This window comes from Amia ocellicauda, chromosome 5 (genome assembly GCF_036373705.1).
Source record: "Amia ocellicauda isolate fAmiCal2 chromosome 5, fAmiCal2.hap1, whole genome shotgun sequence".
In the NCBI taxonomy this organism is placed as follows: Eukaryota; Metazoa; Chordata; class Actinopteri; order Amiiformes; family Amiidae; genus Amia; species Amia ocellicauda.
This window is the reverse complement of record NC_089854.1, coordinates 31,685,918-31,701,065: the sequence shown is the minus strand read 5'-3', so window position 1 is coordinate 31,701,065 and position 15,148 is coordinate 31,685,918. Positions and strand designations below refer to the sequence as shown.

The 15,148-nt window shown below is 41.9% G+C and overlaps 1 protein-coding gene across 1 annotated transcript in view; it reads right to left on the bottom strand.

The window, feature by feature from the left end:
- Nucleotides 1-4,809: 4,809 nt before the first annotated feature.
- grin2cb (glutamate receptor, ionotropic, N-methyl D-aspartate 2Cb) overlaps nt 4,810-15,148 on the bottom strand; it is an 84,842-nt gene continuing 74,503 nt past the window's right edge. Inside the window, exons 10-13 of the mRNA XM_066704781.1 lie at nt 12,013-12,173; nt 11,444-11,631; nt 8,701-8,933; nt 4,810-7,109 (exon numbers count right to left, since the gene is read on the bottom strand). Coding sequence (XP_066560878.1) covers nt 5,511-7,109; nt 8,701-8,933; nt 11,444-11,631; nt 12,013-12,173 — 2,181 coding nt within the window. The 3' untranslated portion in view covers nt 4,810-5,510. The remainder of the gene's footprint in view (nt 7,110-8,700; nt 8,934-11,443; nt 11,632-12,012; nt 12,174-15,148) is intronic.

Sequence of the window (15,148 nt, the reverse complement as noted above, 5' to 3'; positions counted from 1 at the left end):
ATTGTATTACAATAAACAAACAAAAAGTTAATAAATTAAAGTAAATGGAAAATTATTAAAAAAGGCTAGAAAAACAATGACAATCATATGGAGGTTGATTGTATTAAAGTTCTGTGCTTGTGTTAAAACTTTGGGGCTGATTGCTGATTGTGCCTCTCCCTGTTACCCTGCTCAGTCCCCTTTTCCACAGGGTTCCCTCATGGGAACAATCTCAGCTGTACAAGTGGATAATGGATAATGTAAATTAAAATTGAATAAGGGGGTGGGCTGACAATCTGCTGATCTGATGACAACTTTGCCCTTTACTAGCTTAATACTGAATATTGCTACAGATCACTGAGTTCTGATACCCAGAGCCCAGATGTCCAGACATCTGCCATGGAAACTGCAGATTTTGTATTATTTTTTTTATTTTTTTTCTGTGGTTGCAAGGTTAATCTGCAGGGCTGCAGGTGCTTACAGTTACCTGTCCTTCATAGACCATCTGCAGATGTCTTTGAAAACTCACGCAGGCTATCCTATATGCTTTGATCAGTCAGTCTTTTGTTTCAGCGCTCCGGGCATGGACTGCAGAGGCACTGCAGATGTTCCCGCCTTGTCAATCCTGGAACCTGGAGCTCAATGACTCGGCGCCCAAGAGCCATCAAGCCACATGCCAGGTGCTGTCACCCTGCTGATTCTTGGAAGGGTAGAGTAGTAAGGCACCCCTCCTTCCCCCACCCTTTTGCTCTCCACCGTCTCTCCTTCCCTCAAGGCCCTTAACACATATGCAAAGCTTAATGAGATTAATCCATGAATCTCTCCCAAAGTGCACTGCCGATCTTGATGTACAAGCCGTCGCGTCTTGCCTTTCCAGGTGTGCTACGCTACACGCGTCCTGATGAATGGCTTTTCTAATTAAAAGCCAGCACGCTTTCACTTGCGGTTACAGGGGACGTGGCAGTTCACAGATTGCCTTTGCAGAGTCAGTGTGATGTAGATTGACCTCACTGAGCTAGGACTCCATTTGCTTATTCTTTGCTTTATCTGCTTCCGAAAGGTACTGAAGATTACCCTAAAATGTGACATTTGGTTTCCATTCACACTGAAAGTTGTGATTTGACCTTTAACAGCCTACCTTTCAAGCTGATGTATCTTACCCACTTACCTTGGACCAGTATAAGTTGCTATTGGGTAAGGATTTTTTTACATGCACCTATTGAAAATTATGTGGGTACAACCATGCTATCTATCCATCTTTACTGTAGTCAGATTTCTCTACTAATTAATTCACATTAAAAAATTGAGTTTGTCCACTGTGGATGTTGTTGACCAAAGTGCTTCTGAAGGACTGAAAGAGAATCAGCCCCTTTCCAGAGGTGTCTGTTTGTGAAACCCATAGTGCAAGGAAAGGAGGTGAAAATACACGGTCTAATGAAGCAAAGCTAAAAACTGCTTTTAACAAGTTTGTGTGTTTTCTTTTTGTAGTGAATGAAGTCATTCAGCAAGCCTATACTAACTGAACAGTTTTATCTCAACAGAACAAGTCTGCTTTAAGGTCAACATGTGGGTGAAATTCAAGTTAATAGACTTAAAAGGATAATTAATTGGAGCTTCTCAGACGTGCCAATAAGTAAGGTGATTGGAGTTCTCATTAGCTGCTGCAATGTGCTTTTACATTATTACATTTTTGGGTTATCTATATTTTCATGCATTTAATTTCCCACTTTCCAGAAATTCCTTTATACTCATTCTCTCATGTTCTAAATTTAAGCAGCTTCTGCTTAAATTAATTATGTTCCGATCATGGCCCTAAAGGACCCAGTAACAGCCCAAATTTATGCTGGCTTCTAAATTCTCAAATACAGTTTGTCATCTTTTTCTTTTGGGACACTGGAGGTTAACAATGGATTACTCCCACAGTTTATTTAAGGTGACTGTTTTAGATACAATGTAAAACTGATGATTCCTGAATTAATTATTGGGTCTGTTTCTTACTTTGCAAACTTATTGAAATAGACAAAAAAAGTATACTGTTCTTTTAGCATAGTGTGTCACTTTGTCTTTACTCTTGGCTTTTTTGCAATCATTTCGATAATTGTAAAAATGTAAATGTATTCAGTAGTTAACCAAAGAAACCAAACGAGAAAGCAGTTTGCTGAAGTTATTTTAAACCAAATTGAAAAATCTAATAAGTAGTTGGCAAATACAAATAACCCCCCAACCTTAGAAAATATCTGGGCAGCTCATTTTACTATCAGAAGTGTCATTAAAATATCATTTTTTTGTGCCAATGATAATTTTCCAATTAAACCAGCAACATAACTGGAAGCTTTTCCGGAACCTTTTGCATTCTCACAACGAATATTATAGCTCTGGAGAAGATCCAGTGACATTTTAAATTAATAGGCTATAATTTCTTCCTTTTGCTACCTGTGCTGGGTGCTGGGTAGGTTGTGGCTTCCTTACATTTCTTTTCCTGCATCCATTGAAATAATTTATCAAGTACCAGAATCATTTCACTTCCCCATCAATCGTCTTCAGGAAAAACCTGACAAATGTTTCATCTCGAATTTCGTTATTGTCCACGCATCTCTCCCAGTAATCGACTGTGCTGCTATAGCAAAGTGTTGAAGCATGCAGACCTTTCCACTTTAGCATATTTCACACCACCAAATGAAAGTGTGCAGGGGGGCCTTATGAAAATGAAATATTCTGCATAGGGAGCAAGGTCTCCTTCTTTGAAGCTAGCACAAGGACAGAATTTATGAGAAAAGTATGATTATTCTAACTGTATGGAACTCTTGGAGATCAGCACCCCCGGGGTAGATTAAATCACCGTTACAATGCTGTCATTCATTATGGAAAGCAATATCAAAGCTGAGCAAGTAATGGAAAATCAAAGAGTTCTGATGTTTCGATTTGAAATGTCCTTTATACCACTGCTGAAAAGGGGCCACCTATCTTAATTACTTTACCTCTTGGGTCACCTTGGGGACTCTGAATGCCAGGCTGTGAACATTTAAAAACCATGCCCACAGAGCTCATTCAAGAGCAGCTGCCTGTGATTGCTCCTTCAGTGAGCTCACATGGCTGCATTACATGCCATTGTCTTTGCACATCTGGATAGATAGTCTCATGAGAATGCAGTGGACTAGATCTGTGGGAGATGTTGTGGACCTTACTGTTACTGATAAAGCAACATCCTAGTGCAGAGGTGCTTTTTGTTGCTTGTTCATATGTTTAGACCAACAGGTAACTGCAGGTTCAAGGATGTGAGGTTTCTACTCCTGTCCGGGCAGAGGCCTTGAGTAAAACTGCCTTTTGTGCTGCATGGTGACTGCAGGTTTACAGCATAGTATACAACATAACCCTCATATACAGCTGCAGTCAAATATGTAGGTCACAGCTGCCACAATGATACTCTGTATGGCAGCTCTCCTTAAGCCACTGCTAAACTTGTCTTTGGTCATTTTGTGGTGAGTAACATGGTACATTTGCTTTGCAGGGGGTTGAGATAAAAAAAAGAAATGAAGAAAAATAAAACCGTAGTGGTGATGAGCTCTACGTCTCTCTGGGATGGCATGGCGTTTGGTAAGAGGCTTATCCTGGGACTTGCACTAGTTAAGCTAATTCACCTAGAATGTACCAGAGCTTAAAAACTACGTTTCTCATGCAGCCGTTCACTTATTGCCCCTTGCTGACAGCTCCACTTTCAGAACGGTCTTTTCTTTTGCCAATTAACGGAGTGGGGGGAAGGCCGAGTGTCAATTCTCAGGTTTCTGACAACCTCGTAGTATGCATAAGCCGGTATGGTTAATTTCCTTTGAGTTGAAGCTGTCTGATTTCTCTCCAATCCCCCCACCCCGGGAGGAACGGCATGCTTACAATTACCAGACTGTTACAGATAAAGAAAAAAGCTGGTACTTTCAGTACACAGTCTTTACTGCATTAGTGTAATGACCCTATCCTCCACATGTTGGTTTCCAGCAGTGATGTCGTCTTCAACAACACTATTTTGTATCCATTAAAGAGACTGCAGCATCCTGTACCCAAATACAACTGAATTGAGAGTCTAAGAGGATGTGTGGGCTGTATTACTACTTCTACTCCTACTAGTACTACTACAATCCTACCCCAACCCAAGGTATTCCTCAATTAGCAGTATTGAGACATTTGCAACAAAACTGAATACATATATATATATATATATATATATATATATTTTTTTATTAGTGGACTTTGATGATTTTTCTGATGTCTGTTGTAAACCTGGTTTAAACTAGGAGACTGATCTTCCAACCCATCCTATAGGCGTGTATATCTTGGGTGAAGACAGATCTGACTATCAGAACGTCTTCCACTTTGTGAGCACCTCATTTGACTCTCTTAGGTCATGTGATCCATCATACTTTACAATGGATCACTTCTCAGGTGACCTACTAGCTGATCCATCACAAAGGTCTTGACAGGACCCTGATTGAAAGAACATATCTGGTGTAATCCATCACACAGAAGTTTGTTGTAAGGCAGGTTGTCACAGTTCATTATTTTTTACTGAGCATACAGTGTTGACTAGGCTTTGTACACGTTTCTAGCTAGAAAAACATTAGGCCTTGAATTCCGCAAATTGACTTAAGAAAATTAGATAACATTTCAGCTTATTTAATAGAAACTGTACCCGTGTGTCGTGTACTGTATGCAGATATTGATTTTTATTCATTTGTTTCCTGCATTTTTAAAAATTTTCAACACATTTAAAGTTACAGTGTTTCTTACATTGTCTTTGCCCCCCACCCCGCCCGCACAAAAAAGCAGGAACAATAAGAATGCCAAAAGGCTCCTGAAGAAGCCTTAGTAATTTATTAAATAGTGGAAGAACCTCAGAAATACAGACACTGAATAAGAATCATTATTCAATTGACCAATGAAATCCCAAGTCAACCACAGAAATCTGCCATCATAACAAGCTCCAGACCCCACTCCCCTCCATCCCAGCCCTGCGTGTACAAAATTCTTGGAAGACGTTTCCTTATAACATTTAAAAAATTCAGTTTTCGGATTGGTTTTGGTGGAAGAATACTAAAATGATAAAAAAAAAGAAAAAGAAACAAAGTATATGTAACTCCTTGGTACATCCTTTGTTCTAAAGCCCTCTGTAAAGATGCACTGCCTTTGAGTGCGTGTTAATCCAGTTCATGTAAGTGGCTGCCAAACAGCGAGACGCAGTTAAAAAACAAAATCTGAACAATCAATGTATCGAACTGGAAGATATCAAGAGCTATTAAATATAGTTTAGTTTTTCTTAATTAAAGTGAAGTTTAATTGTTCCAGCTGTGGCTGGGTGCTGGCGCCCCATAGCCAGCGTCCAGCCATGTGCCACTAAATACACTATCAAACCTATACAATCCACATCTGGCTTTTTGCTGAAGCCAAATGCCCGCAGTAAATTCCACTAGAATAAAAAAAGAAAGCACAGTTACCCGTTGGCAGCCTGTTGAAACAGTATATTGCCAAGCAGGTGGTGAATCTCAGACCTCTGATTCCAGACTAGAAATCCTGCCCCATGGCTTTGGCACGTAGGGACTGTTCACTCTGCGAGCCACGAGAACCTGCCTCCTGTCTCTGGCACTCGGCCCGGGCACGTGGGACTCTTCTCTGACCCGGCTGCTTCCGTAACCCCCGTAAATATTGTCCTGGTAGAGGAGCTGTCGGTCACTTAATCTGGGCACCAGGGCATTCTCCTCCGGGGACCGGTCCACACAAGGGAATATGTTGCACATCTCCTTGGAGTGTTCGTAAAACTGTGCGGGGCCCTGCGCCAGGGGCCCTACATACACCGGCAGGTCGGTGTAAGAGTTCAGGTAGGTGGAGTAGTGTCTGTGGACCACAGTTGAAGATCTACGTAGGGCGGCGGCATTCTGTAGGACGGCCTCCCTGTATGAGGGCAGACGGGTCGACTGCGAGTACTTCAGCTTCTGCCCTTTGTAGGGGTGACTTGGACCGGGGTTCAGGTAGGCGTGCTCCACCGCCATGGGGTAACACAGGCTGTTGCCCGTGGTACCATACAGCTTGGGTCTGGGGTTGGCCACCACACGGGGGAACAAGTCCGGCATGTCTATCCTGGTGGAAGAGGAAGTGCTGGGTTTCTCATCCAGTGGCCTGATCCTCTCACTCCCCCATGTGGCCTTGATGAATGAGGCCCGGCGGTTCAGCTTCTCCTTTCCCAGCAGTGGGATGTCCTCAGGTTCCGGCTCCATGTAGGGCTTGATGCAGGAGTTGCAGCTGGGGTTGGCCCGGGGGTAGTGGTTGTTGTTGATGCAGGAGACGGTGGGGACATGGTTTTCCATTAGGTGGTTGGCTCGCAGCTCGGCGAAGCATGTGGGTGGCTCTTCGAACTCCTGCCGCCGCCTGCTTTTTGGAGACTCCACAAGGTAATTGTGGGACCTCTTCTTTCGCACCAAACCATCTGTGCACAGCTTCCGGCACATGGGGTCCTTGTGCTCCACATAGATGTCCGGCACCTGAAACTCCCGGTAGGGGATGAATGGAGAGCTGGGATGCCGGGCTTGGTTCTCCACATAGAGACGGCTACTGTGGTGAGGGTTGGTGGCCGGAAGGGGATCCCTCATTGCAATCTGGGGGCTGCTGAGGCTGGAAATGGGCAGTGTTTTGTCATATAGTTGGCTACCCCGTGCCGGGAGGGTGTAGCGGATTGGTGTGGGCCGTGCCACCCCTCTATGCTTCTCCAGCAGCGGTTGGGTGGCATTCTCAGCATAGTGCACGGTGAGCGTGGGCGTCAGAGCTCGCTGGGAAAAGGGGGAGTGGTTGTCTGTGATACTGGAAATGTAAGGCAGGCGGCCCGGGCCCATCGCCATGTCAGAGGTGGCCACCTGGGGCCCCCTGGTGGAGATGCCTCCTTTGATGTTCTCGCTGCGCCTGGTCCAGTTCTCAATGGTTTTGGTGGCATTCTCAAGGGAGTTCTCCACTTTGGCAGAGGAGACAATGTCCTTGGCGGTCTGAAGCATTTTTAGCATGTTGGCCTGGGCATAGTTAGTGGTGACGTCAGGGTTCTGTATGTTAATTGGCCGGTCAGACTCTTCAACACCATTGAAGCAGCTATAGATGCCCTGGAGAGAGAGAGAGAGAGAGAGAGAGAGACTTTTAATTCCATTTCATGTCTCTGCACTTTCCCTGTTTTCTAGTGTTTTTCTAAGGAAGTTTGTTTAGTAAGGAAGGTTTAGAATGTTTGTCAAGATATTTGGTTGGTTCTTTAGTTATATTTGGCATCTTTCATAGTTAATATAATTTCTTAAGAGAATGCTGTCCAGAAATGCATTTGTGGAGTATGCACTATAACAGTTTAATGTATTATTTACTAGGATATAGTATGTCTTTATATATGTCAACATCATTGTTCATCCTTATCTGGAGAGCTTTATATTTTAAGTTATTGTTTATTTCTTGGCAATCCTTCATTACAGCCTACACAGAACATTTTATTCACCATTCTTAAGAAACCAAAAAACAGGCAGCATATGAACTAAAACACACAGCTTTTGAAAACACAAATGTTGCTAAGCCTGTCGAGTTTCCCTAAACTGTTAATTTAGAAATTGTGTTGTTTTTCTTGTTATGTTTTGTCTTTTGGTACAAATCAGTTAATCCCTGTTGGGAGTCAGTGGTTTAATTACTCTATTATTATATTGAAAGGGATTATAATTTGTCCCAAAAAATCCACATTTATCATTCTACAGAGTTAGTCAAGTTGCCAAATTAATATGCAAATGGAAATGTCTTTTGCTGTATTACTTTTCAGTTTTAGAACTGTCAAAATAAGTAATATGAACAAACAGTTTTTTCAAGAAGCCTAGGTTGTGAATGAACTCTGAAAGAAGGTTTTGTTCTCTGCTAATGAAGCCATTAAAATTAAAATTTAATTTAGCGAGAAACATTACAGCACCAAGTCTGTAAGGCCCAGGAAGAGCTAATACCGTAACAGAGTTCAATGCATTTCTGACTCATACTTAAATGCATCTATTTTGAATTCCTGGCATTATCTACTATAAATCTAATCTTAGACAGACTATTTTAACATCACAGTTCAGATTTGTACTTGAGAAGCTTGTGTGTGACCTTATATTTAGCACACTACAGTCTTTCCTGCCACACACTATTGGACTTGATATCTTCATAGGCCACTAGAATATGTCTTATAATTCCAATTTACAGATTGTGTGCTGTTAAAAAGTTCTCTACTGCCTTGTAGACCTGGTGAATTTAAAATGAATGGACTTTTCTGATGATTAATCAGTTAAACAGCATTAAACAGTATGTTGCACAGTAAAATAAATCCTGTTACAACTATGCAATTTACAAAGTGTACTTATTTTTCTGTGACCCACAAGATTTATTTAAATAATTGTTACACTTGTCTGTGTGGCCTTGGAACAAAAAAATAATATTAAAAATAATAATAATGAAGGTGGCAACAACAATTTTATGATGAGTATTATTATTAATACTACTTCGACTTATGTCCTACGCTATATATTATTATTATAATACACATGGTAACATGTAACCTTCCCACAATGCCTTGTCAACTTGTCTCAATTGCTTTTCCGAATTGCTCCTCAAAGATGTTTTAGTCCCCGCTCTCTCCACTGTTAGCTTTTTCCTCTCACCTTTGTGACAAGCAAGACCTGTAATGTTGCTTACCCTGCTGATAGCCAACAGAAAGTCCAGCCGGTCAGACTTGCGCACAGAGTGGCGTAGTTTCCAGTATAGCAGGTGCTCCCAGGCGAACACCAGCAGACTCAGGCCCATGGCCACCAGCAGCATGTAGAACACCCCCGCCATGTTGTCGATGTCCAGCTTGCTGCTCATCACTTCGTTCTTCTCGTTCTGGCAGATCCCAGTCAGCCACACTGTCTGCAGCTTCTGGGTATCTCCTGAGGGGCAGGAGTCGGGGAAACACTGAGTGTTAGACTCTTCAGCAGCAAGAACTGCATTCCCATTAAAGCACAATAATCCACAGCTTCTGTCATCTGTGCACCGCCAGCACTAGGCTGTGTTTCGGTGTGAGGGTTGTGACTGAGGTAAAAGGGTGTATTAAGGTGTATGGATACTAAAGCAGGTGCCAGAGAAAATGCTTTTGAAATCACAGGTGAGATATCCACAAGCAATAGGAGTGGAAATTCCTTTCCTTCACTTCTTTTGCATGCCATTTAAGTAGTGTTAGTATCTGAAGCTAGTCTTCCTATTCTGTACTGTTCTGATGACTACAGTGTGCTAACATTCAAAAAGGCTGGTAGAGGAGACCCTGAGAGCAAGTGAGGTCATAACTAGTAAGTAGAGCTTCCGTAGCTTATGGAGAGAAAAGGAAATACATATCTATCTATTTATCCCATACACTTACTTGAGCATTACTGAATCAAATAAGAAAACTGTAGAGTAAAGAGTTCACAGAGATGCCCTCCATGTTTTAATTTAATGTAAAGGCCTCACAAAAGGAAGGTGACTAACACTGAGATGAGCTCCTGACAATATTTCCATTCGAAATACAAGATGACATAACTATTTAATGTCATCCCTTTTGGATTAAATATATTTAGTAGAAATACATTCCAAGCTAATGGACATTCAAGCAGTAGCAAAACGCAACGCCTACAAATATGTTTTCAGAAACCATTTTAAAAACAAGGCTTCTTCTCGGAGAAACGCTGGCATTTAATTTTCCCTTTCTTGATTTCCATGTAATGCATGAAGAAAATACTGATTACAGTGAGGGAAAAAAGTATTTGATCCCCTGCTGATTTTGTACGTTTGCCCACTGACAAAGAAATGATCAGTCTATAATTTTAATGGTAGGTGTATTTTAACAGTGAGAGACAGAGTAACAACAAAACAATCCAGAAAAACGCATTTCAAAAAAGTTATACATTGATTTGCATGTTAATGAGGGAAATAAGTATTTGATCCCCTATCAATCAGCAAGATTTCTGGCTCCCAGGTGTTTTTTTTACAGGTAACGAGCTGAGATTAGGAGCACTCTCTTAAAGGGAATGCTCCTAATCTCAGCTCGTTACCTGTATAAAAGACACCTGTCCACAGAAGCAATCAATCAATCAGATTCCAAACTCTCCACCATGGCCAAGACCAAAGAGCTGTCCAAGGATGTCAGGGACAAGATTGTAGACCTACACAAGGCTGGAATGGGCTACAAGACCATCGCCAAGCAGCTTGGTGAGAAGGTGACAACAGTTGGTGCGATTATTCGCAAATGGAAGAAACACAAAATAACTGTCAGTCTCCCTCGGTCTGGGGCTCCATGCAAGATCTCACCTCGTGGAGTTTCAATGATCATGAGAACGGTGAGGAATCAGCCCAGAACTACAAGGGAGGATCTTGTTAATGATCTCAAGGCAGCTGGGACCATAGTCACCAAGAAAACAATTGGTAACACACTATGCCATGAAGGACTGAAATCCTGCAGCGCCCGCAAGGTCCCCCTGCTCAAGAAAGCACATGTACAGGCCCGTCTGAAGTTTGCCAACGAACATCTGAATGATTCAGAGGAGAACTGGGTGAAAGTGTTGTGGTCAGATGAGACCAAAATCAAGCTCTTTGGCATCAACTCAACTCGCCGTGTTTGGAGCAGGAGGAATGCTGCGTATGACCCCAAGAACACCATCCCCACCGTCAGGACAACTGCACCACATCAAAGGGATGATGGACGGGGCCATGTACCGTCAAATCTTGGGTGAGAACCTCCTTCCCTCAGCCAGGGCATTGAAAATGGGTCGTGAATGGGTATTCCAGCATGACAATGACCCAAAACACACAACCAAGGCAACAAAGGAGTGGCTCAAGAAGAAGCACATTAAGGTCCTGGAGTGGCCTAGCCAGTCTCCAGACCTTAATCCCATAGAAAATCTGTGGAGGGAGCTGAAGGTTCCAGTTGCCAAACGTCAGCCTTGAAACCTTAATGACTTGGAGAGGATCTGCAAAGAGGAGTGGGACAAAATCCCTCCTGAGATGTGTGCAAACCTGGTGGCCAACTACAAGAAACGTCTGACCTCTGTGATCAATTTATAACTTTTTTTTAAATGCGTTTTTCTGGATTTTTTTGTTTTTATTTTGTTTCTCACTGTTAAAATACACCTACCATTAAAATTATAGACTGACCATTTCTTTGTCAGTAACAGGAAGTGCCAATCTCATACTCTACCTGTGCAGGAATCAATGTGCCACATCTGTTGCTGTGTGGACAAAACACTGTTGACATCTGAGGAATCTGTCATATCATTAGGAAAAAGTCTCTCCAGAACACTTACCTTGAGTGACTGGGAGACAACTGATGCAGGGAAAAGTTAAAAGCAGGTTGTTTTATGGAGGTCTCTTGACTATAGGAGAGTTACTGTAAAGCCAATGAGCCAATGTTCTTCCAGTTTTTACTTACCATCTCCCAGGAACTGGAGCAGAGCCAGGTCTATTGGTCGCTTCCATCTTGACTCCTTCTGCAGGGCTATACCGTAGCCGGTGGTGGCGAATACTTTGCCACTGCCAATGGTCACCAGCTTGCAGCCCTCATCCTTCCCCGCCATATAGTTCAACACAGCTGCATCATAAATGAAGGCATCCAGCTTCCTACCAACAAAAACAACAAACTGTCAGGGACCGGATAGGCCTGGCTTTCTTCTACCTTGTCATGTCCATCCAGTTTCAAGCAGTAAGGTTTGTGGACATTTTCCTTGCTCCCTGTGGTATACCAGTAAGGTAAACTGATGTTAGTATAGCCATGTTAGAATGAGCCAGGGATAGAGGTCAGCAGATTTTAAACACTCTGTCAGGTCGCCGTTGGTGCTTAAGGATCTTGGAAAGTATAGCATATTTGAATATACTAAACTTGATGTAATTTGAAAATAACATTTGTTGACACAGTCTGCTGGGGTTTGATGCTAACTGTGCTGCTTCGAGGTAAGTAGCAATAAAGGGGTTTTCACAATGCAATCGGCCCAGTAAAAGTACCCTGTTTTCAGGCTGTTGAGAGCATCCTCCACTCCTCGCTGGTTGTATTTGATCATGTGGGTGTGCATGTCGGGGTAGTTGCTGCGTATGTTTCTCTCTGTGCTGCCGTTGGGAACGGTGCCGAAGCGGAAGGGGGGGTATTGTTCTTGAGGCTTCTGGAACTGTAAGAGACAGAGTTATAGTAGTGGAATGTAACCAGTGCAGCAGGCATGTGAAGCACTGGCAAAATAATGTTCAATTTGAAACTTCGCCAGTCTTGACTGTAGATTTATTTGTTGTTTTACCTCTGAATCTTTTTGGTCTTCAACAAGGATTTCATTAACAAATCCACAAAGTTACTGATAAAATAAAACCCATAGGACAACTTCAAGATAAACAGTGTCACGAGGAGATATTAGATTAGGGTACAAATAAGATCAGGTACACTAAGGCTGGATGATATGAACAAACCATAAAGCTCTCAGGGTTTCTTCAAGTAATTGATGGGAATTCTGGGATCAGTTAGTTATTCAAAAACACATGAGGAAGAGGTGCTAAATGTCAGCTTCCTATTTGTAACCATATTGTTGTATATCATCACGGTGTTATCAACAACGGGTACAGTGTGAGCTAGATATAGAACAGGACTAATTAAATGACTGCAAAAGAACCAGTAGCGTAAATTGGCATATTTTATGCCTTTCTTTTTCTGTAGGTGCTTCATGCTCTACTCACTTTTAAAATAGCATTTTGATTCATTTACAGGTTTTTTTTTCTTTTTTTTTTTTTTTTTTCTGAATGGCTCAGTGTAATCTTTGATTAGATGGTGCAATTAACAGAAATTAATTCCACTGGGCAATTGTTTCCGCAGGCTTTCAATTGAACTTTTTTTCATTTTTTTCCACCCCTTTTGGTTTTTAATTAGCTTTCTCATTTCCTGCAGTTTGCATTGCCTTTGGTTTTGTATTTATCAATGATACGTTCGTTTTTTAGGACCTTTTTTTTAGAGACAGTGTGTGGAAACTGTGATGCATTTTCTTTAGTCTGTCTTGAAAGGATACATTCTAACTTTTTTCATATCTCTCTTTGACCCTGAGATTTTGAATTTGTATGTTCAAAAGCCTCATTAAATCCCCTTTCTCTATGGCTTTGTTTGGCCCTACAATTTCTTTGATCCAGTTGCAGAAACTTCTGCTTCTCTTGAAGTTTCTAGCACAAGGTTACTTGTCACAAGCCTCTGCATATGCAACAATGAATGTGTTAAACATGGCCATTTGTTAAAGCAAATGGAGTGAGGGTATATTGCTCATTGTCACGCTACTCACCCAATTGGTACTTCCGTTACAATTTTAAACACTAAAGGATGTAAAAAATAAATTGTTCATTTCAATTTCTTATTTATTTATTTTTTGCCTTCTCATGCTGATTTAATCTCCTCATGTAGGTTTCCTATTATAATATATTTTTTTAGCTCATAATCTTCCATGATAAATAAACTATTCCAGGGCAAGATCTGATTTAAAGTTATTATAAAACTGAGACAAAATGCAGTGGGGAAATACACTTGTGTCCCAGCAGCTAAAGATCCTAATCCCATCGCCCACTGGTCTCCTTCACTTGGAGTAGTGCTGGTTTGCTTTCTTTTAGGATTCCTGGCCATCTTCTCGGATGTATTTCTTGCCTTGCAAGTTTTTAAAATAACTGTCTTTGCAGCAATAACAAGGGAGAATAACATGCAACTCGTCGAACAAATCAAGGAGCATGCAGCAAATTAAATAATAGGCGAAAGCAGGTCCCTTCCCCCCCTTAAGAATTAGAAGTACAAATATGACAGAGGGAATCTGATTAGCAAAGATTTCTGAGGAGAAGCTTAGAGCTGAATTCTGACTCCCGACACCGTAAAGAGGGATTATTGTATGTATTGGAAAATTACAGATGTATATTAAAACACGCACACATTCACGCAGGTAATGTTGTCACTGGAGACAGGTTTAAGTGTAATTCCACAAATTATAGGCACTCAAAAGGGATCAACAGTAACGGCAGCAAGAGTGGCTGTGTTCTTATTTTTAAAAAGTGGTAAAGTCTGAACAAGGCATCCTGTTTAATGCATGCTCAGGAAGGCTGGTTTCTTGGGCCGCCTCAAATATTACTTTGATATTTGGAAAAAGACACTGTACTGCTTAGCGAAGTGTTATGCAAAGCCAACTGGATGAATGGCTAAGAACAGTGGAATTAAAAGGAAACTCTTGAGATTACGATGCCCAGTGGAGATGGTATTTTTTTAAGCCACTAATCTCTCAAAGTCCCAGAAGTGGTTAAGAAATCTATCCCAGTGCTGGGAATTAAGGATATACTTCCATATCCCTATCTGCATCAATTTAGATCACCTGCAGATTCGAAACAATGGAAATACTGTGAAAACCTGTTCATATATACACCGATCAGCCATAAGATTATGACCACCTGCCTAATATTGTGTAGGTCCCCCTTTTGCCACTAAAACAGCCCTGACCCGTCAAGGCATGGACTCCACTAGACCTCTGAAGATGTGCTGTGGTATCTGGCACCAAGACGTTAGCAGCAGATCCTGTAAGTCCTGTAGGTTGCGAGGTGGGGCCTCCATGGATCGGACTTGTTTGTCCAGCACATCCCACAGTTTGAGCTACAGTAGCTCGTCTGCTGGATCGGACCACACGGGCCAGCTTTCGCTCCCCATGTGCATTAGTGAGCCTTGGCCGCCCATGACCCTGTCGCCGGTTCACCGCTTTTCCTTCCTTGGAGCACTTTTGATAGGTACTGACCACTGCAGACCGGGAACACCCCACAAGAGCTGCAGTTTTGGAGATGCTCTGACCCAGTCGTCTAGCCATCACAATTTGGCCCTTGTCAAAGTCGCTCAGATCCTTACGCTTGCCCATTTTTCCTGCTTCTAACACATCAACTTTGAGGACAAAATGTTCACTTGCTGCCTAATATATCCCACCCACTGACAGGTGCCATGATAACGAGATTATCAGTGTTATTCACTTCACCTGTCAGTGGTCATAATGTTATTGCTGATCAGTGTATATCATACTACGATCATTGATTACAGTATAACATAAACCCTCTGGCAAAATATATGTATATTGTAATGAGTGTTTTTTTTCAAAAA